The 26,349-nt window shown below is 36.0% G+C and overlaps 1 protein-coding gene across 1 annotated transcript in view; it reads right to left on the bottom strand.

Moving 5' to 3' along the window:
* The window catches only part of MALRD1 (MAM and LDL receptor class A domain containing 1), a 694,454-nt gene that overhangs the window by 154,190 nt on the left and 513,915 nt on the right, over positions 1-26,349 (bottom strand). The window contains exons 35-36 of the mRNA XM_057498267.1: positions 24,594-24,719; positions 18,184-18,250 (exon numbers count right to left, since the gene is read on the bottom strand). Of these exons, the coding sequence (XP_057354250.1) occupies positions 18,184-18,250; positions 24,594-24,719 (193 nt within the window). The remainder of the gene's footprint in view (positions 1-18,183; positions 18,251-24,593; positions 24,720-26,349) is intronic.

Genomic DNA, 26,349 nt, shown 5'->3' with positions numbered 1-26,349 from the left:
GAGTCTTGCACACCTCACTTCATGTATTCTTCCATCAAACAAACAAAGTATTTCTGTTACTAAGTCTTCTACAGGAGTCAAATATCCAGCCAATTTCCCCCTTTTAATCGTCCTTTTTATTTGGCTCTAGCCAAATAAGTCTCTCAAATCAAACTCTTCTTACTATACTTTTATAGCTTATTTTGTTATGCCATATTATTTTCTATAGCTGCACAGTCATATCTGAGAATTCCTGGTCTAGTTCATCCTGCTCAATTTGCAGGTGAGATCTATGGACGAACTCTGGGCACTGGCCCGTATCTTTTCTCTCCTTCCATGAAAAGTGCCCAGCTGAAAAACTATTAAACCTGTACATTGTACAAGCATGATTTTTAGATATAATAAAAATAAAATCTATTTTGTCTTTCATGGTCTTTAAATCTGCTATATATAAATAAAAATTCCAGTAGGTCTCATGACTTTCCTGCTCACTTTAGGTAAATCAATAATGTTATATTGATTGGTCACTTTAAAAGTCAGCCTTATTTCGGTGATTTGAATGCTCAATCTCATGTAGTAAACCCCAAACCTAAAATTATGTTTCTCTTACAGAGAAAATTCTTAATATTTTTAATTCCAAAAAAAATGTCAAAGACTAATATATGTAGGGCCTTATTTCCTATGTTGAAGTTTCTATTCAAACCAAACACATTCTCATTCTGACACTGTAACAGGAAAATAGCATTTTTTCAGTTTTTATCTACGAAATGAAAAATGTAATTAGAAAGGATTCTCATTCCAAAATTAGAATTATCCACATACATACTCAGAAAGCATGCCACTTTAGTCCTCAACATTGTTAAATGGTGGTTACACTAAAATGGAAATATTTGTGGGGAAGTGACCGTATGTTTTCATTCTAAATCCCCAAGAAATAAATTCAAAAAGGAAGCATTTCTCTTTATTTAATACCAAATGCATGTTATCTCCTTTTATCTTTTATGTGGATAGTCATTGCCCCACTAATAGGGAACGAAAAGGCAAGTACCAATTATATTAACATTATCATCATAATTTCTAGAAAATTATTTTCTTTTTTGTGTCACATTTCCCAGTTTTCATATCTGTGATTCTCACAATTTATTTTTCAAAATATAGTAGACAGAAGGATACTACAGACTGATAGACATAGATTATATAAAATCTAGCCACTGATCATGGGTAGTCATAATTTAATCTTAAACTTGGAGATATAAACAATTTCCGTTATCTCTTTCTTCCCCCTGGTGAAATCGAGTCTTTCTGTGGAAAATACAAAGGGATGCCTTATGTCTCAGAGTCACAGATGGACAGCAGATTAAGGCAATGGTGAACATAAACTAGGGTTTTCAGAGGATAAAAGAAGTCCCACGGGGGTTTCAAAATTAAAATGCATTGAACCACTTAGATCTGTCAACATTTCACTAGTAAGAGGATAAGTTCAGAAAGTTCTACCTCATTTGCTAGGTTTTGCCTCTGTAAGGCAGAGATCAGCCACCTAGCAACAGCACAAAAGATTCTCCTCGGACATAGTTAAACTCATGCTAGTTGAGCAGGAAGAAAAGCTATGTAGGATCAGGAAAGCTGGATGGCCAGCGGCCCCAGGGCCCCTAAGGTGCCTGGTTTGGGAAACTGTGAAATTCAGTCTGGGGAATGACTTTTTGTCAGCTCTCTTCAAAGCTCAGTCTCTGAGAGCCTCCACTGGTGTGGGTTCTCTCTCCCCCACTCAGCAGAGTGCACTGGACACACACACACTTCACACACAGCCGAGAGAGAGGAGATGTCATTTCCCGTCAACTGCTGTCCCATCAAAGCTCAGCTGTGCACATGCTAGGAAAACTGGAAAAGTAAAAACTGTGTATTAAGAGGAAGCATTTTCCAATGCAGCTATTTTAGGACTGGTGAAGTAGTCAGCTTTTTCAAGTTTCTGATCGTTGTAATACAGACAGCTATCTCTTGTTCTCCATTTTAAAGCAAGTCCTTTGGCATTAGATACTGCCCCAGAAGTAACCCACCACTTTTATTCCAGGAGGCAAAAAATACCTACTTAACAGTCAGGTCATACCACAGACTTTGGAAAATATCTGGATCACAAATCCCTGTCAGCAATGACCAGTGAGCGAAATCTGGGCCATGTCCTTCCTTGGAGAATGCCCTCCCTAGAATGAGTCAACAGGTCATTCAAGAGGCACTCACATCAAATTGTCAAAGCCATGCAGTGTTCAGCTGTGAAAGCTTATGGCTGGCATGGGAAGGGTAAGAACAACTGAACAGTTAAGTGTACCAATGCGTTACAAGGCTTGGTTTGTGGGAAAAGGACAGAGAAGGGGACTGGGCATTACTGTGCATTGTGTTTTCATGACTCTATTAGCACAAGTGATCGGAGAGGAATCCAGCTTTGGGAGGGAGGCAGTGAGGAATGCTTGGTGAGAGAGGTGTTTGCTTCGCTTTCAGTCACATTTCTCATCTGTCTGGCTTGTTTGGCTCTGCCCATGGCAGAAAGTGTGTAATGCTTTCTGACAACAGGGTAAAAAAACTGAGGGACCCACACATTCATCTCAGACACTGGCAAAAGCAGCTAGTTGGCTCTGCCTTTAATGGAAAAGACATTATTTTTTTAACATGGTATTCTTTAAGATTAAAAAAATACATTTCTAAGTTACAAAAGCAGTACTTGTTAAAATAAATATGCAGAAACTAGAATATGAAATTGCCCTTTTCCTCTACAGAGGTCACTAGCAACTTCTAATATTTTAATGTGTGCACTGCTAGACTTGTGTTTCATTTCTACATACACAAATGTACCTACTGTCTCTCCCAGACAAGATTTTAATATACATATTTGGAGTTTTCTCTTTCACCTAACAAAAGTTACTTTTCTATGTCAAGATTTATATTTCAATTTTTAAAATTGTTACATAATAACCCATTATGCTATTTTGAACATTTATGTTTGTTTTCAAAATAGCACTACAAAATACCAGATCAACATATTTATCAAGTAGGCTTCATTTGTGGGCTGGACTATGCTGAGTTAAAGTGTGTGAATATTAAAATCTTGAATGGATATTTTCCACTTTGTCTTTCTTAAATGTTGTATATTTAGTTTCCTAAATATACAGGTTATATTCCCATATCTATGAAAGGGTCAGTGTTTCTACATGCTGACAAATAGTGGATATTACTAGAATTTTCTTTTGGTCACTTTGATAGGTAACACTAGAATTTCAAAAGTTTGCTTTTCACTTACTTGTTAATAAGGGTTGAATTTTTTTTTCAGGTATGTGTTGAACATTTATATTCCTTCTGTGAATAATCTGTGTCTTGTTATCCTTTGCAAAACTGTTATTGCTTTGGGGGGATCTCTATATATTATAGCCAATCCCTGTCTGTAGTATATATAACATACTTTTCTTCTGGTCTGTTATTGTGCTGTTGTTTTTAAATTTTGTTTATGGTGTCTTTCACCATACTGAGTTTTCTAATTCCAGTTAAGGACTGTTCATATGGTCAGATTTTCAAACTGGTTCCTCTTTTCTTTTATGGCTGCTAGTGAGCTTAGAAATGACTCCCATACTTCAACATTTTTAAATACTTGTTTATTCTATTTTTCTCTAAGAATTTTTATAATTTTCCCTGTTTATATGTTTAATAAATCTGGAAGCAATTCCTAGTGTATAATGTCAGTAATAACTTATACTTTAAATAAATGGCTAAACCAATTTTTATGATACCAATTATTACATAATCCAACCCATCCATTCTCATCAACATCAGATGTCAGCTATTTTATGCTAATTTCACACAGGTACATTAACTTATTTGTGACTCTTTATTCTAATAGTCTATTTGCCTATTTCTGTGCACAGTATTTATTACCGTGACTTTATAGCGAACTTTAATATCAACTACAGCAAATACCAATCCTTAATTTTATGTTTAAATATTATATTTATTTTTCCAGGTGAACATTAAATTCTACTGGTCTATTTCAAAAATGAACAACAATTTAAAACATAAAAAATGTTCTTTGGTTAGTCATTTGTATACTATTGAATACTGGTAATTCTAAAAAGTAAGTTCATCCATTTTTTCCATCCATTCAATCAGAACTTTGAGTATCCTTTGAGCTTTTCAGTTTTCTTTACATGAGTGTTAAATATTTACTGTTAAGTATAGAGCAGTATATATTATAATAATTGCTGCTATTTCAAAATGGGTCTATTTTCCAATTATCTTTTTCAATTATTATTCCTACTGGTGAAAAGGAAACTTAACTAGTCTTGCATATTTGTCATACATCCATCTACCTTGCTGAACGCTTATCATTCTAATAGTGCCATAGTTAATTTGTTTGAATTACCTAGGCTGCAAATATCTGCAGTAATATTTCTTTCTTTTTTCCCCCAATATATTTAACCCTTACTCCTTTTTGCTTATTTCTTTGGCTAAAACTTCTTGAGCAACCAGAGTAATCCCAGTGCCAACTGACCTTTCTTTACTCTCAGTTCTGGCTTTAAGGAAAAATGTTTTCAGTGTTTTAAATGAATATACAATACAAACTTCTGGATGTCATTGACTTTTAAAAGTTCTATTATGTCATTTAACATACTCAACTTTAATAACTCTTAGGACAATTTTGGTAATTTATATTTTTCCACAAAATTGCCTCTTCCAGGTATTGGTTTTAAAACAGAAAACACATGCATGCCCTCTCAATCTTACTACATAAAAATATATCTAAATGCCCTCCTCTTTAAATTGACTTTTTGAAACTTTGAAATGATTTTCATTAACAAAATGTTTGTGTTATTATGTATACATTTTTTAGTCCTTAGCATGTGGTGATGGGTTTAAAAAAATAACAAATTCAATGATTTGTTTTGTATTTCACCTAGTAAAGAACTATTGTTGGTTGTGATGGAGATTATTTTGAAGATGCCAATAATAAATTGGCAAACAGACTACTAATGCTTCCCACTTAAACACAACATATAAAAAAATTTCTTGTTAAATAAAACAATTAAATACATTTCATGGGGGAAAAGATGACGGCGTGAGAAATGAGGAAGAAACCTCCTCCCAAAACCATATATAACATGAATATGCAGCAAATACAATTAATCCTGAAAGAGTGACCCAGAAACTGCCAAACAGACTGCCTATACCTGGGGAAAAAAGAAGACTTCACAGAAAATGGTAAAGTAGCTAAGCTGGCATGTGGTGGGTCCCAACCCTCCCTTACACCCCAGCTCAAAGGCAGGAGGAAGAGAAACAGAGCAGGGAGAGAGTAGAAGTGCTGGATGCTAACCACTCACCCTTGGAGATCTGCTCCAGGAGCACGAACCCACATTACATGGTGCTCTGGAGATTAGTGGGGTTGGAAAGCAAAGACAGGCAGAAGACTCAGAGAGGCTGAGATTACAGCCTCTTGTGGAAAACAGGTACCCACAATGAGCCACTCCAGGATAAAAGAAAACTGGGTGCTTTGAAAGACTTCCCAACAGTGAGAGGGGTGCTCAAAGGGGCAAATATTACACCAAGCTCACTGCTGAGGAGAAAGGGCAGGTGGACAGAACTGTCCTGGCATACTCAGACCGTCAGGTTGGAAACTCTCAGGAGCTTCAGACACTCCATCACCCTGGCTGGCAATGTAGCCCTGAGAACCCCCAATGTGATATGCAGCCTGCAGCTCCTTCCTCCTGGCAGGCACACTTCTACACAACTGCTGCCAATGCCATCAAACCAGGCCAGCCAGAGGATGGCCCTGACTATGGCAGCTACAGGGGCATAATGCAGAGGATCCTTCCTGTGCACTAGACCCATGGGACCTGGCAGTGGAGGCAGGCACTACAGCTGGGAGGCAGGAAAGAACTCTTTCCTCCCAGCAGGTGCTGGTGTCACTCACCTATGACCCCCACCATTGCTCCAAGTGCTCCACAGCTACAGATAGTAGAGCTTGTGGGCACTAGAGGGCCCTGCCTACACAAAGTTATTATTCTATAAGAATCACTAAGAAAATGAAACAGCAAAAAAAAATTTGAACAAATGAAAATTCAGCACATGCCAGAAAGAGGGCTAAGTGAAAATGAAATCACCAATCTCCTTCATAAGATGTCAAAATAAAAATCATAAACATGCTCATAGAGCTAGAGGAAAATATTCAAGATCTCAAGGAGGACTTCAAGAAAGAGATAAAAACTTTGAAAAATAAAGTATCTGAAATGAAACATACAATGGAGGAATTTAAAAGCAGATTAGAAGAGGTAGAGGAGACAGTAAATGGAACAGAAATTAGAAAACAGGAATACAAAGTTGAGGCACAGAGAGAAAAAAGGATCTCTAGGAATGAAAGAATAATAAGACAACTCTGTGTCCAATCCAAAAGGGAAAATATTTACATTATAAGTAAACCAGAAGAAGAAGAGAAATAAAAAGGGATAGAAAGTGTCTTTGAGGAAATAATTGCTGAAAACATCCCTAATCTGGAGAAGGAAATAGTCTTTCAGGTCATGGAGGTGCAGAGATCTCCCAATACAAGGGACAAGAGGAAGACAACACCAAGACATATAATAATTAAAATGGCAAAGATCAAGAACAAGGAGAGAGTATTAAAAGCAGCTAGAGAGAGAAAAAAAATCAAGTATAAAGGAAACCCCATCCGGCTATCATCAGAATTCTGAGCAGAAACCTTACAGGCGAGAAGGGAGTGTCATGATATACTTAATGCAGTGAAACAAAAGGGCCTCCAACCAAGAATACTTTATCTAGCAAGATTATCATTTAAATTTGAAGCAGTGATTAAATAATTTCCATATATAAAAAATTTGAGGGAATTTACCTCCCACAAACCATCTCTACAGTGTATTTTAAAGGGACTGCTCTAGATGGAAATGCTCCTAAGGCCAAATAGCTGTCACCATAGAAAAAAAAACCACAAAAAAGGAAGAAGACCAATTAATTACTAAGCAAATGCAAAATTAAATCAACTACCCACACAGTCAGTCAAGGGAAACACAAAGAGTACAGAATATGAAACCTAATGTATAAAAAGTGGATGAGGAAGAAGAAGGAGGAAAAGGAAAAAAAAAACCTTTAGATTATTTTTCAAATAAGGTAATAAGGGAGCTAAGTTAGACTGTTAGATAGAAAGGAAGCTGCCTTTGAAACTTTGGTAACCACGAATCTAAAGCCTGCCCTGGTCTCTATCAATAAGTATAAATCTGTCAATAATTACCCTAAATGTAAATGGACTGAAGTATATATCTATCAATAATCACCCTAAATATAAATAGACTAAAGGCATCAATAAAAAGACACAGAGTTACAGAATGGATAAAAAAATACGACCCATCTATATGCTGCCTACAAGAGACTCACCTCAAATCCAAAGACATACACAGACTAAAGTGAAGGGATGGAAAAAGATATTTCATGCAACTAATAAGGAAAAAAAGCAGGTATTACAGTACTTGTATCAGACAAAATAGACTTCAAAACAAAGAGAGTAAAAAGAGACAAAGAAGGACATTACATAATGATTATAAAATGGGTCAATCCAACAAGAGGATATAACCATTATAAATATCTATGCAACCAACACAGGAGCACCTACCTAGGTGAAACAAATACTAAAAGAATTGAAAGGGGAAACAGAATGCAATGTATCCATTTTAGGAGACTTTAACACTCCACTCACTCCAAAGGACTGATCAACCAGACAGAAAATAAATAAGGAGACAGAGGCATTGAACAACACATTGAAACAGATGGATCTAACAGACATCTACAGACCTCGCCACCCAAAAGCAGCAGGATACACATTGTTCTCAAGTGCACAGGGAACATTTTCAAGAATAAACCACATACTAGGCCACAAAAAGAGCCTCAGTAAATACAAAAGATTGAAATTGTACCAACCAGCTTCTCAGACCACAAGGGTATGAAACTAGAAATAAATTACGCAAAGAAAACAAAAAAACCCACAAACACATGGAGGCTTAACAACATGCTCCTAAATAATCAATGGATCAACAAACAAATAAAAACAGAGATAAAGCAATATATGGAGAGAAATGACAACAATAATTCAACACAACAAAATCTGTGGGACAGAAAGGCTGTGCTAAGAGGGAAGTATATTGCAATACAGGCCTACCTCAGGAAAGATATTGATGTGATACTCCACATCAATAAAAAAAGGACAAAAATCAAATGATCATCTCAATAGATGCTGAAAAACCATTTGACAAAATTCAACCTCCATTCATGATAAAGACTCTCAACAAAATGGGTATAGAGGGCAAGTACCTCAACATAATAAAGGCCATATATGACAAACCCACAGCCAATATCATATTTAACAGCGAAAAGCTGAGAGCATTTCCTCTAAGATCATTCATTCTATGAAGCCAGCATCACTCTAATACCAAAACCAGGTAAAGACACCACAAAAAAGAAAATTACAGACCAAATATCTTTTTCCATCCCTTTACTTTTAGTCTGTGTATGTCTTTGGGTTTGAGGTGAGTCTTTTGTAGACAGCATAAAAATGGGTCTTATTTTTTTATCCAATCTGTATTTCTGTGTCTTATATTGCAATACAGGCCTATGCTATGAACAGTCTAAACTCACAATTAACAAAACTAGACAAAGAGGAACAAATGAGGCCTGAAGTCAGTTGAAGGAGGGACATAATAAAGATTAGAGCAGAAATAAATAAAATCGAGAAGAACAAAAGAATAGAAAGAATCCATGAAAGGAGGAGCTGGTTCTTCAAGAAAATAAACAAAATAGATAAACCCCTAGCTATACCTATTAAGAAAAAAAGAGTCTATACACATAAACAGAATCAGAAATGAGAAAGGAAAAATCACTACAGACACCACAGAAATACAAAGAATTATGAGAGAATACTATGAAAAATTATATGCTAACAAACTGTAAAACCTAAAAGAAATGGACAACTTTCTAGAAAAATACAACCTTCTAAGACTGACCCAGGAAGAAACAGAAAATCTGAACAGACCAATTACTAGCAAAGAAACTGAATTGGTAATCAAGAAACTACCTAAGAACAAAGCTCTGGACCATATGGGTTCACTGCTGAATTTTATCAAACATTTAGAGAGGACCTAATATCCACCCTCCTTAAAGTTTTCCAAAAAATAGAAGAAGACGGAATACTTCCAAACTCATTCTACAAAGCCAGCATCACTCTAATACCAAAACCAGGCAAAGACATCACAAAAAAAAAAAAATTACGGACCAATATCCCTGATGAACATAGGTGCAAAAATACTCATCAAAATATTAGCAAACCAAACTAAAAAGTACACCAAAAAGATCATCCATCATGAACAAGTGGAATTTATTCCTGGGATGTAAAGATGGTAGGACATTCGAAAATCCATCAACATCATACCCCATCATCAATAAAAAAAGGACAAAAATCACACGATCATCCCAATAGATGCTGAAAAACCATTTGACAAAATTCAACCTTCATTAGTGATAAAGACTTTCAACAAAATGGGAATAGAGGGCAAGTACCTCAACATAATAAAGGCTATATATGACAAACTCGCAGCCAATATCATACTTAACAGTGAAAAGCTATGAACATTTCCTCTAAGATCAGGAATAAGACAAGGATGCCCACTCTCACCATTTCTATTCAACGAAGTACTAGAGGTCCTGGCTATGACAGACAGACAACACAAAGAAATAAAAGGCATCCAGATTGGTAAGGAGGAAGTTAAACTGTCACTATTTGCAGATGACATGATATTGTACATAAAAAACCCTAAGGCATCCACTCTGGAACCGCTAGAACTAATATCTGAATTCAGCAAAGTTGCAAGATACAAAATTAATACACAGAAATCTGTTGCATTCCTATATACTACTGATGAACTAGAACAAAGAAAAATCAGGAAAACAAGTCCATTTACAATTGGACCCAAAAGAATAAAGTACCTTTAAATAAACCTAACCAAGAAGGTGAAAGATCCTGAAAACTACCAGACACTCATTAGAGAAATTAAAGAAGATACCAATAAATGGAAATACATCCTGTGCTCATGGACAGGAAAAATTAATATTGTCAAAATGGCCATCCTGCCTAAAGCAATATATAGATTCAATGCAATCCCTATCAATATACCAACAGCATTCTTCAATGAACTAGAACAAATAGATCCAAAATTTATATGGAACTACAAAAGATCCCGAATAGCCAAAGCAATCCTGAGAAGGAAGAATAAAGCTGGGGGATTACACTCCCTAATGTCAAGCTCTACTACAAAGCCACAGTAATCAAAACAATTTGGCACTGGCACAAGAACAGACCCATAGACCAGTGGGACAGAATAGAGAACCCAAATATGAACCCACACATATATGGTCAATTAGTATACGATAGAGGAACCATGGACATACAATGGGGAAATGGCAGGCTCTTCAACAACTGGTGTTGACAAAACTGGACAGCTACTTGTAAGAGAATGAAACAGGATTATTGTGTAACTCCAGTCACAAAATAAACTCAAAATGGATCAAATACCTGAATGTAAGCCATGAAACCATAATACTCATAGAAGAAAACAGACAAAATCTCTTGAATGTAAACATGTACAACATTTTCCTGAACAAATCTCCTTGAGCAAAAGAAACAAAGGCAAAAATGGACAAATGGGACTACATCAAATAAAAAGCTTCTGTACAGCAAAGGACACTATCAGCAGGACAAAAAGGCATCTGACAGTATGGGAGAATATATCCATAAGTGACATATCTGATAAGGGGTTTACATCCAAAATACATAAAGAGCTCACATGCCTCAACATCCAAAAACAAATAACCCAATTAAAAATGGGCAGAGGATCTGCACAGATACTGCTCCAGAGAAGAAATTCAGATAGCCAACAGGCACATGAAAAGATGCTCCACATCATTATTAGGGAAATGCAAATAAAAACCACAATAAGATATCACCTCACACCAGTGAGTATGGTCAACATCCCAAAGACAAGAAACAAAAAATACTGGTGAGTATGTGGAGAAAGGGGAACCCTCCTACACTGTTGGTGGGAATGTAAATTAGTTCAACCATTGTGAAAAGCAATATGGAGGCTCCTCAAAAATCCAAAAGTAGAAATACAATTTGATCCAGTCATTCCACTCCTAGGAATTTACCCAAAGAAAACAAGATCCCTGATTCAAAAAGACATATGGAAGCAAACTAAGTGTCCACCAGTAGATGAATGGATAAAGAAGATGTGGTACATATACACAATGGAATATTATCCAGCTATAAAAAGAAAACAAATCCTACCATTTGTGACAACATGGATGGATCTAGAGGGTATTATGCTCAGTGAAATAAGCCAGGTGGACAAATACAAATACCAAATGATTTCCCTTGTTTGTGGAGTATAACAACAGAGCAAAACTGAAGGAAAAAAAACAGCATCAGACTCACAGACTCCAAAAAGCGACTAGCAGTTACGTAGGGGGTGGGGAGGATGGTGGGGAGGGAGGGAGAAGGGGATTAAGGGACATTATAATTAGCAGACACAATATAGATAGGTCATGGGGAAGGCAGTTTAGCACCAAGAGGACAAATAATGACTCTATAGCATCTTACTATGCTGATGGACAGTGACAGCAATGAAATGGGGAATGGCTTGATAATATGGGTGAATGTTGAAACCACAATGTTGTTCATGTGAAACCTCCATAAGATTGTATATCAATGATACCTTAATTTAAAAAAAGAGTTATACATTTCAGCATGCAGAAACTCTTTCCAATTCACAGCTTCATCATGGCAGAAAATGTTGGTTTCTTAGTGAACATCCATTTTCATCCTCCCCCTTAGGAAAAAGTGTGGTGATTTATTCACAGTCATGGAGATAGTAAGTGGTGGATGGTGTTCATATCCAAATACAGATATACCTGTTTTTTAGTCCCTAATCCCTGTCCTTTTTTGTACAGTACATGTAGGATATGATTCACATGGATATATGTTCAGGGAAAGTTCTAAAGGGGAGGTTCCACATGAGTTGGGACATAAAAGATGAATCTGGAGGTTTTCAGGCAACCAGGTGGAAAAGTGTAAAATGGGCAAAAAGGAACATCATGAATACACACAGGAATAAATTGCACAGTGTGTTAAAGAGTAGCAAACAGCCAAATGCAAATACAGGTTAACTCTAAGTTTTCTTCAGGCATTTGATTCAATCTGTACTTAGAGTCTTGCAATCATAGAACCACAAACGACCTCGTCAGGTATCCAAGGAGGCAGTGTACCACAATTGTTAATAACCTAGGAGTACAGATTCTGGTGAAAAGACTTAGCTTTCCATCCAAACTCCATCGATTTCTTGCTCTTTGTCTTGGGGAAGCTACTTAAATTCATCAGGTCTCATCTATGTGATAATGTGAATTATACACATTATCATGTGTCCTCTAGGTTTATGTGAAGGTCAAAAGTGTGCCAAACTCTTAAGAGGTGCCTGGCATGTAATTACTGACAACACACTCTTCAGATTTTTATCATTTGAGTCAAAAGAAGGAGAAGCTGCAGAACAGTTCCAGTGACTAATTACATTTCTTCATTTTCCTTTATCCAGGCAACACCTTTCCTCTGCCAGGACAAAGGGACTCCTTAACTGCTCCACTGTGTGGAGTACCACAGTTTATCTAACCACTCTCCTATCTGTGGGCATTTAGGTTGTTTATGATATTTTGAAATTATAAAAACACCATAGTGAGTAATCTTATGGACATGGATTTTCATAGAGTTGGAGTTGTACCAATGGCACAAATTCTAGAAGTGGAGTTGTTAGGTCAAAAAGTAAATGAAAAAGTTGTTTTGCTAGATAGTGCCAAATTTACCTCCATCAAAATTATACCAATTTGCATTTCCACTAGGAAAGTGTTTGTTTCTTCATATCCTTACCAATAGAATATGCTGTTTACTGGAGATGTGGGAAATAATATTAGTATGGTTTTAATTTACCTTTCTTTTAGGAATGAAGTTGAATATTTTTCCTATGTTTAAGTATCATTTTTACTTAATAATCATAGTTCATTTTTTAATATGATGTTTAGGCTTCCCCCACATTTTAAAATAGTTCTTTAAATATTAGGGATATTTTTCCTTTTTCTGAAATATATGATACAAGTGTTTTGTCTCAGGTTGCTATTTGTCTTTTGATTTTGTTTATAGTATTTTTTGTGCCATGGAAAAAGTCTTTTTAACCAAACTTTTATGTGTCAAATATATCATATTGTCTTTGGTTGCATTTGGACCTGAGTCATTGAAAAAGCTTTTTCTTATATTCAGATTGTAGAGAGATTCACCATGCATTCTGGTATATTTCTTTAGTATATGTATGGCTTCACTTTGCCTTCTGATACACCTGAAGTCTGTTTTTGTGTGTGGATAGTGTGAGATATGGTTATAATTTTATCTTTTTCCAAATAGCTAACTAATTGACCCAAAATCTCTTATTCAAAAATCCACCCTGTTCACTGATTTTAGATGCCATATTTATAATTTAACAAATTTTCATATGCACTTGGATGTATTCCAGGACTTCCTATTCTACTCCACTAGTCTGAAATGTCTATAAAGTCTATTCAAATGCCTGTACCACACTGTTTTAATAATAAGGGCTTTATTCTATTTGTACTAGTAGGGCTACTTAGCCCCTAATAGTCTTTTTCAGTGTTTAACTGGCTAGTTCCATGTTTATTTTTCCATATAAACTTTAATTGGTTACATCCTCCAAAAGCTTGTGGGTATTTGTGTTAGGACTGTGTTATATTTATAGATTAACCTAGGGAAAACAAAGATCCTTATGATCTTGAGTCAATTATCCAGAAGAGGAAATGTCTTTCTACTTGTTCAAGTATTTTGGAATTGTTTTTATCATATAGGCTTGCTTTTATTTTCTAAATTCATTGCCAAATGTTTCATCTTATTGTTTTTATTGTGAATAGGGTCTCCTATTTTCTCCTTCTAGTCTTGTTTGTGAGTATAGACTTGATTTCTGAATGCTAGTTTTATACCCTCGAACCTCACTCACTGAATTGTTCTTAATTTTTGCATTAATTTTTATGACTAATTCTCTAAGGTTTTCATGTATACTGTCATGAGGACTTCTTTCTTCTTCTGTTTTGATTTCTCTCCCTCTCTTTGTTTTTTTTTTTTTGGTCATATTGCATTGACTACTATCTCCCATGCAATATTAAATTTCAGTGAAGGTGGTCATACTTGCATTGTTCTCAGTCTTAATGGAAATGCCTTTCTTGATTGTCTATTAAGTAACATACTGAATTGAGGAATAAAAAATTTATATTTTATCATATTAAGTATCACTTGGATACCAATTCATATTTTCCATAGTGTTGTTTTTTTTCCTCTTTTAATCAGGAATGGATATTGAATTTTGTCAGACTATTTTACAACTCTGAACACAATTATAGATTTCTTTGTTTTTTTGATTTCAGAAGTCCAGTGCTAGACTTATCTCTTGTCATTATTTGGTCTTTTTCCTTAGGGGCCATGAGGCTACTTTTCTTGATTTTAAAGTCTAATATTTTATTAGGACATGTTTTGGAGCTGTTGGTTTTGGGTTAAATTTCCTGGGTAACTATTGGCCCTTTCATTATGTAAATTCAGGTCTTCATTTCTGAAAGTTTTCTTGGATTATTGTTTTAAATATTAGTTCTCTTCCACTGTTTTCTTTTAGGAACTCCAATCATGTGCATGTTCTTTATCTTCCACTTCAACCACTTTCTCTTTGACTCTTGACTTTGTCTCATTTTTATGCTCTTATTTTCCCACCTTTGTTTAAAATTCCCTAAAAAAATTAATTTGAATCTATTCTCCCTTGGGAGAATTGTAGTCTTTCTATTTCATTTATTTCCTGGGTTCAGTTTTTTTTTTCCAAAGAGGAAAAAAAGCAAACTTGTTGTTGGTAGGAGGGTATGAGGGGGAGGGTTGTTCACCTTCCCCAGCATTTTGTATAGATGGAAAGTTGAGGGGCAATAGAAAAGGCAGTAGATGAGGGCACATGCCCCACTCTGTACAATATAGAAGAATCTGATATAGGTAATTTGTATAAAAGCCACTTGTCCTCATTTGTGTCCTCTTGCTGGCTGGCTGGGCTAGGGGGCACTGGGGGACAAAGATGCTGGGGTGCTGTGCTAGAACATAGGGATACCCCGTGATCCCCATCCTCTGGCTGTCCCCCCTGTGGGGGCACTTTGGATCCTTGGTGGGGGCATAGCAGAGCTCCAGTGGCCGAGGTACCTTCCAGAACTTCTCATTCACCAGTTCCAGGGTCAGTAAGCAATTCAGTGTTGTGAAAGCTCCACCCCCACCCTGATTCTTACTGTCTTGTTGTCCATTTGTATTTAAACTTTAAATTTCTCAGTTTTTTTCCCTTTCCCATATCCCTAAATGCCAATTCTGATAATATTAATTACGTTTGGAGTTGGAGTATTGGGATCTTTCCTTTTTTTGGTTCATGTGTCTCTATTGTTTTCTGGATGCGGGGGGGAGGACAGTGTTCATAAGTTGAGTTTCTTTTTAAACAGCTGCTTTGTATAAATGGAAAATATGTTTCTTCAAGCCTAAGGTTGGGGATTTAGGGTAATTTACAAGATTCCTAGTTTAAGAGCACCCTTTTCTGTTATTGTAGCAAAGTGGCAAAGAAGTTCTTTAATGGATTATATGTATCATACACACACATGTATGTATATGATATATATGCATGTATATAGAAAATGTATATACACATATTTTCATTTTTGAATTTTTTAAATTAATATTCAGAATACCTGTATGTGACTAATGAACTGGCCACTAAATTAATCAGAAATGAATTTTCCACTAAGTGCAATTAGAAATAATTTACATTGTTATTTGGCATTTCAGTAAGACAAGTTATGCTTAGAATAAGAAATTATGAAAGGATAAATCAAAGGATGGTTATTGCAAGATTATTTGTGAAAGCAAATGTTTAAGAACTAAATAATCATTAGTAGGATTAGTGGGGTTAATTAGATGATAAATCCATACATCAGATATTGCATACTGGTGGCTAGCATTCCTACAATGACTTTGATGTGTCAGGGAAGGTGCTGAGTATCTCACATTTACTAACCCCTCCCTTTAAATCCACCCTATCAGGTAGGTGTTATTTTCTCCATTTTACCACAAAAGAAGCTGAAATACAATCAAGTGAAGGGACTTATTCAATACTACACAGCCAGTAAGTGACAGGTCAAGAGTCATATATACTGATGGAAGAACAGAATGATATTTCATGAAGAGGGAAGAAAAAAATACAAAGTGTATGTGTAAAGTCCAATTCACATTTCTCTAAGAAACAAATGTGTGCTTGTGGACATGTGTTTGTGAAAGGAAACCATATCTAAATGGATATAAGCCAGGCTACTGAAGAGTGGGATTTGGATGTTGGTACTGATACCTTTTGGCTGATACGGTAATGTGTATTTTAAAATATATATTCAAATACACATACACTACTTCCACGGTTCACAATTTTAAAGAAAAAAAATTTGGAGACTACCATATTATATGAAAAATTTCAAGTCATTTTTTCACACCTATGTAGAAGAATTCCAAATATTTGTTTATATTGATGATAATAAGTTATTTAGCTATTTGAAAAGTATTACTTATCATCAAATTAATTTATTAGAATATTGGATTAGTGAGTTCAGCTCATCTATTTCTTTTTTTTTGTCCACCGCCTCTCAGTCCTCTTGTCACATCTTCTCCTCAAGCTAGAGTTTTTTGTTTGAGAGTCAATGTCTGGGTTTTAATTTTTAAAGTTTATTTAAGTACATGAGGATGTTTCTAAAAATGCAAAACTCTTTGCTTGCTCAGCTGAGACCAGCTCCAGTCCAGGAGCTTTCCTGTCTAACTCTCTGGGTTAGAGAAGACAAACATCCAAGCCTCCTTACGGTAAATAGTTGACAGTAAATAACATTATCCACTCAGCTGACACCCAATAAACATTTGTGGCATCAGACTCAATTTCTTTCAGGAGTTTTTTAGAAACTAATACTATACATATCCTGTCTTTCCACCAAGTTATAGTTTGTGACAAATTAATTTCATGGGAACTGATACAGGGAAAAGTATAATTTTGTTGAGATATTGTGAAATAAATTGCATAATGAATTTGAGAGACAAAACACTTTGAGAAACTTATTAATAATTCATTTTCAACCATGCTTAAACAGTGTCTAAATATATCTTATAAAAACTTTTGTTCTTCTTTTAATTAGTTGAGGTTTTTGCTTTTCTAAAAAAGATCAACAACTTTTCCTAAAATATGAGTGTTGATTTAGAAGGATGTAAGCATTTAAACAACTACTAATCAATGTTTTGTAGATACTTTATGACCTGAGTATCAACCTGCAATCAGTTTTCTAATAAGCAAAGCAATATATCCATTGGTCAGCTGGATTGGAAAGCCACAAACACAAACAGAATATGCTTCATTTCATCTGGAATTTATGAAACTGTTTTGCACAATTCCTTACAGAGAGAAAAAAATAAAGCAATCTTTGATATGCAATTCCCAAAAGAAATCACAAGGACTGTTTTTGTTTATTTTTGCTTTAAGTATGCAAATATATTCCTTACCTGTACCTAAACCTAAGCTACTCATAATCATCCATTACATAAACCAGAAAAAGGTTTTATTTTTGAATTAGTTTTATCCTTTGTTGTTAGAAAAGAGAAATACGGGATTTCAAATAAAAAGGGAGGAAAGAAATACAAAGTTTATCTGAAAGAGGATAATATCCATATAAAAAACTTTTATACCTGAATATACCCTAATATAACATTAAAAACAAGGAATATGGATATTAGAACTATACATACACACAATACAAAATGTTAAAGACATAAGACCATGTTTCATAACACATTTTTATAAAATATTGATGTCTTCCTTTCTCCTATTCAGTAAGATAAATGTATATAATACCATTATTCACTACTTCTAACCTTAATAACCATGTGTTCATTGATGTTCTATTATACCAGCCTCACGAAAATAAGCCAACTGCAAAAAATGTTTTAAAAAAGTAATAGGTGACGCTCCTTACCGACACATAGGACCACTTTTCTCCACCACACAGCTCCCACCATTTCTGCAGTAGCCTTTTGGACACTCTAAAAGGAAATATCACAAAAACACAGTTAATTGTAAATAGTTTTAGGAAGGAGGAAGATATACTGTTTTTAGGCACTGTATTACATCTAATCATGGAGGGTAAATTTCTTCCTTGCTGGAAGCACGAGAATTCCCCTGGGTTACTGTCCTGCATCCACAAATTTGTTCAGTGGCCTTTGCTGCCTGCACGTATTCACTCCCTTCACAGCCCTGGTGGTATAAAGGTGGAGAAAAGAATTTTTCTCCCTTGGATTAGGTACAATCTACTTATTTAAAATGTGTCTGGAGGATATTTTGCTATTATACCAAACTTTTTTCCTTACTGAAATGTTTCCTTCAGCACCACACAGTAGCCACTTACCACAGCAGACAAACACCCTGCACTGGTAGCAGTGTCTTTCTGATGACATCTACCTCGTGTGCACGTGCATGTCCCGCCTCTGTATCTATGACGGATGCCTGATGCCTGCATAGCTCAAACTGATCCTCATTAACCTGGACCTGCCTTTTTGCTGGTTGAATTCCCTAGTTCTAGGTTAGCATGAACGTTTGTCTTCAAAGGTTGTATGTTCATAGGTTAAAAAGACTACATAGTTTCATGCAGTTACAGCTGTGAAAGTGGCTAGTGCTTTTAGCTCTTCGTGATGCTGTCCTTCATGCTGTCTCACTGCAGCACCACTGAACAACCCTGATCCATTCAGGCCTGTTAGCGTCCTTACTCACTTACTTCCCAAGTCACTCTTCCTGGCTTTGTTAACAGCTCTTCCCTTGCAGGATACCATTCTTCCCCAGGTGGGCTACTGTAACTCCAATACTGATGGAAATCTCTGCTGCCTTTGTTTTTCCACACATAGATTCTGAGTGCCTATTCAGATGACACCAGGCTAGGCACTGCATATGTAATGATAAGCAATCCAGGGGGTTACACAGTTATTAAGCCTGCAGAGACCAGAACCTGAGTTTGCATCTCAATTCAACTTATTGTCTGTGCACTGTAGTGCACAGTGATTAATCTTCCTGTGCCTCAGATTCCTGTCAAACAGAGTAAAAAATAGTAGCTTTGAGAATGTTAGAAAACGCCTAGCTCATAGTATGTGTTTAAGAAATCTTCACCTAAAAAAGACACAGGCCCAGTCTCTGTCCTCACTGACCTTCTGGCTTCATGGGTGATGCAAAGAAGTGGCTAGGACACTGAAATACAGTGTTAAAAGTAAACCAGGTTGGGATGGATGAAACAAGGCTGATGGGAGTACCAAAGAGAGAGCCTAACTCCAATCTAGGGAATAAGGAAAAGCTTTCCAGCAGGGAATCAGGAGCCATTTATTTAGGCAGGTGTGTGTTTAAATGTAAATGTAAAGACTCAGAGGACTCAGAGGCCCAAGAAAAGAAGGTGGTGTGTTTGAGGAACTGAAGGAGGTTCGGTTTAATGAATATGTTGGTAAGGTGAAGAAAATATTAGAGAAGGTAAGACACACAGGGGCCAGACCATACAGACTCAGTGAGGAGTTTTGGCTTTAAATCAGGAGGCCAGGATTTTAAGAAGGGAAGTGGCACGGCTGGCGTTCAAGAAAGGTCATTCTGGATCCAGAGTGCAAAATCAACAGAAGGGCCAAGACTAAAATCTGGGAGCACACTTATGGGTTTTCATGAAGAAATGGTGGTCACCTGACTGAGAGAGGTGGAGCGGAGGTGTTGAAAGTTGTGAGAAGTTATGAGATATTTGAATGTAGGGATGGAAACATCTTGATTATTTGGAAAAATCAAGGATGTTGTTCAAGTTTCTGGCTAGTTGGTGGTTTCACTCACTGAGTTTGGGGGATTTATGGGGAAGGAGATCTAAAAGGAAAGATGAAATGTGTTTTAGGTGCCTTGCAGACATCCAAGTGGCAGCCTCCTTGGGCAGCATGATTTGCAGGTCTGAAGCCCAGATAAAATAGAGGCTAGACCTAAGACTTCAGGTTCCTTTCTCTGCCTTCCAGTTGCAGTTTTTCAGGCTTGCTCCTCTGTGACCATTTACTTGAGCAAAGAAAGGATGATGATCATGAAGGATAGTGGAAAAGAGGAGGAGAAACAGAAATTTTATGAAGGCAACATCCATGAAAAGAAAACTTTGGAGCAAAGGGCAACTAGAGAAAGTCAGATTGTCAAGCCAGTCATTGAACATTGGGAAGGGTATGAAAGAGGCCAGGAAGAGGAAAAGAGGGAAGGTGCAAGGCTGCAGGTGGAAACAAGCCTGAGATATACCAGGTGCCTGGTGTGCTTCCTGTTTTAAAAAGCTTTCCGTGATTTACTTTGTCAGGGGTGTTATTTCCCATCTTCTCTTCCCTTACTCCTCTCTGTTCCATTAATTACAAGAGGGGAGTAGGATGCTGAAGATGAGAGTGAAGAGCTACACCTTCTCCATGCTCAGCTGAACACAACAGATGTGAAATTTCCTTCCTAAATATGAAATTAGCTGGTTTCACTCAAAATAGCCCACCAGTATGATAAAGAATGAACAGATACAAACCTTGTTAGATAAATCATTTATGGTTATTTTTAGTCTGAGGCACAATTTTAGTCTTCCTCAAATAAAAGTTCCGTTTAAGTAAAAAACCCAATAGAATGTCTGATACTGCAGAGCAGCTAAATACACACAGCTGTGTGTTTCCTGGGGTCATTAATATTTACTTTGATTGCTGAGATGAAAACATAGGCCTGACTTACAACAGAATGAGTCCATGGGAATCTAAATAGGTATTTTTCTTGCTCTGGATAATGGAGCACAGTGGAAGAACACAGGCATTGGCCAAAACAAGGAGAGAATCTCCATGCTTAGAGGACAAAAGATTTGTAAATTGCTTCTATGTGCCTCTGTTAACAAGTTTCTGCCTTAGACCCAGGTTATTTATCCATGAGATGGAAAGATAGCACAAACTATGTTCATCTTTAATTTACTGAAAACAGTTATGAGCAGAGAGCATATGAGATGGGGAAGGGGATGGATACCCTAGTTAGTAAAGAAGAGTGAAAGACTTCCAGCAGGTAAGCAGAAGTGCCCTAGATGGGAAGAGGGGAACTAGGAATCTATGGGCATGACACTGGGATCAGCAGGGGTCCCGGGCTCTTTAGCCTGTTCCCTCATGTACTGGTTATTATGACCACGTATCTGGAGGCCAGTGCACTTCACAAGTTACTACGTAGAAACATCATTCTGGGAAGAACTCAGTCTGATTCTGGTGTTATCACTTTGGAAAAGCAGGCACACATGTGAACTCCACAAGTGATCTATGTAAAAACAACTTTTAAGCTTAGATTTAATAATTTGCAACTAGAAACCTATTATTATCATTATATTATTATTATTATTATTATTATTATTATTATTATTATTATTATTTTGGTCTCTCTCAGTGTATGTAGAGACTAGGGAGGTGACAGTTACTACTTGGTGGTGTGTTAGGAAAACTGGGAATCACATGAGCTCTGGCCTTTCCTCCATGGTCCCAGGCTCAGTTAATGTTTGATTTGGGGCTAGATACTTTAAATATTAGGTTCTTCACGTTTTAAGTGAGGATTATATCACCTTCCTTATAGGACTGCTAGGAGCATGAAACTAATTTATTTGTAAAGTTTCTACACTAGGGAATGGTAGGCAGAAAGTATTAGACAACTGTTCCCATCCATCTCTTTATATTTGGGGGTTCTTTGAATTTCCTGTAAAACCTATTTTCCATTACCACTGCTCTTTCCAACTTCTCTTGTTGTTTTCCCCTTCTGTGATTATGATCACCATCACCGTTATCATTTACTGAAGACTCACTCTCTGTCGGAGACTGTCCTCGGAGGTTTACCAGGGCACCTTGTTTAATCCCTGTAACATTATGTGGTATATACCACACTTTTCCTTTCGTACAGAGGAGGAAACTGGTTAACAACACAACCTGCTTAAGTTAACAGCAAGGAAGCATCAGATACGAAAGCCCAGTCCTCTAACTCTAACACTTGTTCGTCTAAAAATGCCAAATGATCTGCTATTCAGTTCATAATTTCTATTACCCCTTGGAGTTCCTGATATTATGGGATTGTGACTCCCTTTGAATCCTATAGCGTTTATGCACTTGCATGGATTAAAAATAGCTAGACACAGTGAACTGCATGTAGATCCAGGAGCTGTACGGATCTAAGAGTTTACCAAGAAAGGTGTGCAGCAACCCAAGTTCCCAGCGGGCAGAGGATGTTTTCTTATCTGGAAACCCCAGCCCAGGGACTGCAGGAGGGATTAACTATGGCTAAGGAACTTGAATAGCTCCACAGTACTTGCATAAGAACTGTTGTGTTTCTGTTCATTTTTAAAACCCTTTGAAATATATAAGCTATACCACCACTACCTCTAGTATTATACATTAAATTATATTCACAATATCCCACCCTGTACCTTTATATTTTTAGTGCCTTCTCCTAATTCTCCTTCAAATGTATGATTATCATAACTGTAGTATCACCTTAACATAAACTTTATTAACTTCTACTACTGCAAATAACCGGAGAAACACTGCCAATGTAAATTAAGTTAGGCAAATTCTGTTCAATAATTTTCTGTGGCACAAGTAGTATGTCTTTCTGATGTAATCTGGGAACAGACAAGTTGAAATACACTTAACCTGCAACATTCATGCAGTGCCTGAGTTTGACATTCTTGTTACTGACTTAAACCTCCAGGTGGGAGCTGGCCAGATGTTCACCATCTGTTGTGTGACTACTGGGTCAATTACTGGACACTGTGAAAACTGGGCTTGTACAAGTCTATGAAGTGCTGACGTTAAAGTGATATGATGTTTGGAAAGAGTTAGGTGTAATGAACGTTGACACAGTGTGGATTGGGCTTAAAAGCATTTTAAAAACAGAAGCCTTTGCTTTATATTTGACAAATTATAAGACATAAAATAAAGAACACATAATATAATATGGATTATATTTCTGAAAATTGTTTCACTGGTTCTTTGTTGTACTGAAATCCATTAGCTATGCAATATGACCTGTACTTTGTAAATGAACTGTAGAATTTGTGAGTGACTAAAATATATGGGGTAACAAAAATGTCTCCTATATTATCATCTACAGGTTGTCTCTCACTCAGTATGAATGCCAGGTCTACTGTTTCTCTGATTGTGTTTTTAATAGTAGAACATGTCAAAGTATACTGTAAATCATGACATGTTGCATATATTTGTTCTCACATAGGACTATCTTGAAGAAAATCTACCTTTATGTAGATAAATCTCTGTACACACATAGGTACTGTGTCTTAATTGTTTCAAAAATGGAACTATCTCATTAATATCTTTCTTTTAGAGAGTAAGAGTATTTCCTTTTAGATATCAGTCTGATGGATGAGCATGACTAGTAGAGAATAATGCGAGAGGGCATTCACATTTGCTTATTTTACGGGGCCCAGTTTACTCACCTCCTGATTTCTTTTTGTACCCATAAAAGTCAGTGCTGAGTGAGTATTCATTCTCAGCAATATATAAAAAATATGATTTTTTGCCCTATGATTTATTATAACTATCATGCTTTGGTCCTAATTTCATAATGTTCTCCTTGCTTGAAAGATACAAAGTATATATTCTTTCCTGAATTTGATAAGAAATATATCCAATTTATTTAGAAAATATGATTGAATATATTTTATCACCAATTTATATTATCTTTTTGTTATGACAGATTTATATTGCTCCTGAATATCTATTATCTTATATATCTCTGCATAAAATAAAAATTCAATTACCAGAAGAGTTGTTAACAATGGAGTACAATAAATTAAAGAATTTTAAAGCAGTTTTCATAAAAGTATAACCACAAATATACATGATTAGATCTTATTAACATTCCAGGGTGAGAAAAAAATGTTTAAAAGTCAGTCTAAAGTTTAATAAATTGGCTTTTAAACCTGACTAGACCATGCAAATAGAGAGCCTTTATGAACATAGGGAAAGAATTACAGGTAAAAAAAGTAATAACGCGTTAGATTATGTAGGGTTTCCTTATAATAGAAACCAAGCAATTTACACCAAAGGCATTATTAAATACTAATAATTTTAACATACTAAAATTAAGTATTTTATCTCTTTAGTTTGCAAACACTGTTATACAGAATAAGCATGAGTTTATTATATTATATATTTGTAAATTTTTTATAAACACAGCGGCAAACATTAACATTCTCCCTGCCCCCCAACCAATAACAGAGACTTATTTCATTCTTGCCATTTTTTATAATTTCAAGTTTTAATATTTTATTGTCTGTAGATTAACTTACTGGCCTAAACTGTAAAGAACGTTTTAGTGGAAATGGAGTACCTGAGCAGCTGGACTCGTCAAGTTGGGAATCCACGCAGTTGGCAAAACCATCACAACGTTCGTGAACTGGGACGCAGCTGTTAGAGGAGGTGCACATCAGAGCTCCATCAGAACAGCTTTCACTGGCTGAAGAAAAAGAACAATAATCATTTGTTAAAATGAATTTCTTCTAATGAAATGATAAGACAGTTTGTTATATTACCCCTCATTTTCTAGTCCACTATTGAAATTACATATTAGTTATTTTTAAGAAACTTTCAACTTATTAATTTGAAAGTTTCTTCAATGTTTCTTGATAGAATCATTTCCCAGCTGTGCATTATATGTGTGAATGTATAAAATGCATCATATATACAATATAATCTGAATTTATTTTAGACTAGAGGTATTTTTTAGGTCAAGGTAGATCTGTCTATAGTTCTCTTGCTCCCCTAATGTCCTTGATTATGTGCAACTGAACTGACAGGGATTATAAATTGTTTGTTTGTTCATCAATTTCCAACTGGGTTCTAACTCATGGATAGTTGCTGTGTATCTATTAAATTTAGTGATGATGTAGGTAACTGCAGTTCAGTGTACTATGACCATGTGCATTTACTGCATTGCATTAATGTATGACATAAGTATTTTACTAATTACAGAGTCTTCTGGTGGCCTGCCTTCAAGGGACTAGTGTAAGTCTTGCTCATAAGAATTTGGTTGTTTCAGAAAAATGTCTCTATTGATGTCCATCAAGAGTACTGTCAGTTCACTCACCAGGGAAGAGAAACAAAAGCAATGATGAACAAGTGGACTACATCAAACTAAAAAGCTTCTGTACAGCAAAGGACACCATCAACAAAATGAAAAGGCAGCCTATGGTATGGGAGAATATATCACAAATGATATACCCAAAAATGTGCTAAAAGCCAAACATATAAAGAATTCATATGACTCAACACCATAAAAAAAACAAACAACCCAATTAAAAAATGGACAGAGGACTAGAACCCACATTTTTCTAGAGAAGACACACAGAGGGCCACCAGGCACATGAAAAGATGCTCCACATCACTAATCATCAGGGAAATGCAAATTAAATCCACAATGAGATATCACCTCACACAAGTCAGAATGGCCATTATCCAAAAGACAAGAAATAGCAATAGTTTACAATGATGTGGAAAAATGGGATCCTTCCCACACTGTTGGTGGGAATATAAATTGCTGCAGCCACTATGGAAAGCTCTATGGAGGTTCCTCAAAAAACTAAAAACAGAAATACCATAAAAGCCAATAATTCCACTTCTAGAAATTTTACCTGAAGAAAAAGAAATCTCTGACTTGAAAAAATATATGTACCTCTGTGTTTATTGCCACATTATTTACAATAGCCAAGATATGGGAGCAACCAAAGTGTCCATCAGTAGATGAATGGATAAAGAAGAGGTGGTACATACACACAATGGGATAGTATTCAGCCATAAATAGAAAGAAATCCTGAAATCTGCAACAACATGGATGGAGCTAAAGGGTATTATGCTAAGTGAAAGAAGCCAGACAGAAAAAGACAAATACCATATGCTTTCACTTACATGTGGAATCTAAAAACAATACAAAATGAACAAAATAGCAATAAATTCATATAAACTGAGAAGTGACTGGTGGCTACCATGTGGGGTGAGGCTGTGGGATGGGTGGGTGAAGTAGGTAAAGGGGATAAAGAGGCACAAAATCTCAATCATAACATAAATTAGTCATGGGGATGAAAGTACAG

Source organism: Manis pentadactyla, chromosome 3, assembly GCF_030020395.1.
Source record: "Manis pentadactyla isolate mManPen7 chromosome 3, mManPen7.hap1, whole genome shotgun sequence".
NCBI lineage: Eukaryota > Metazoa > Chordata > Mammalia > Pholidota > Manidae > Manis > Manis pentadactyla.
The sequence above is the reverse complement of the archived record's forward strand: the minus strand, read 5'-3'. Positions and strand labels throughout refer to the sequence as shown.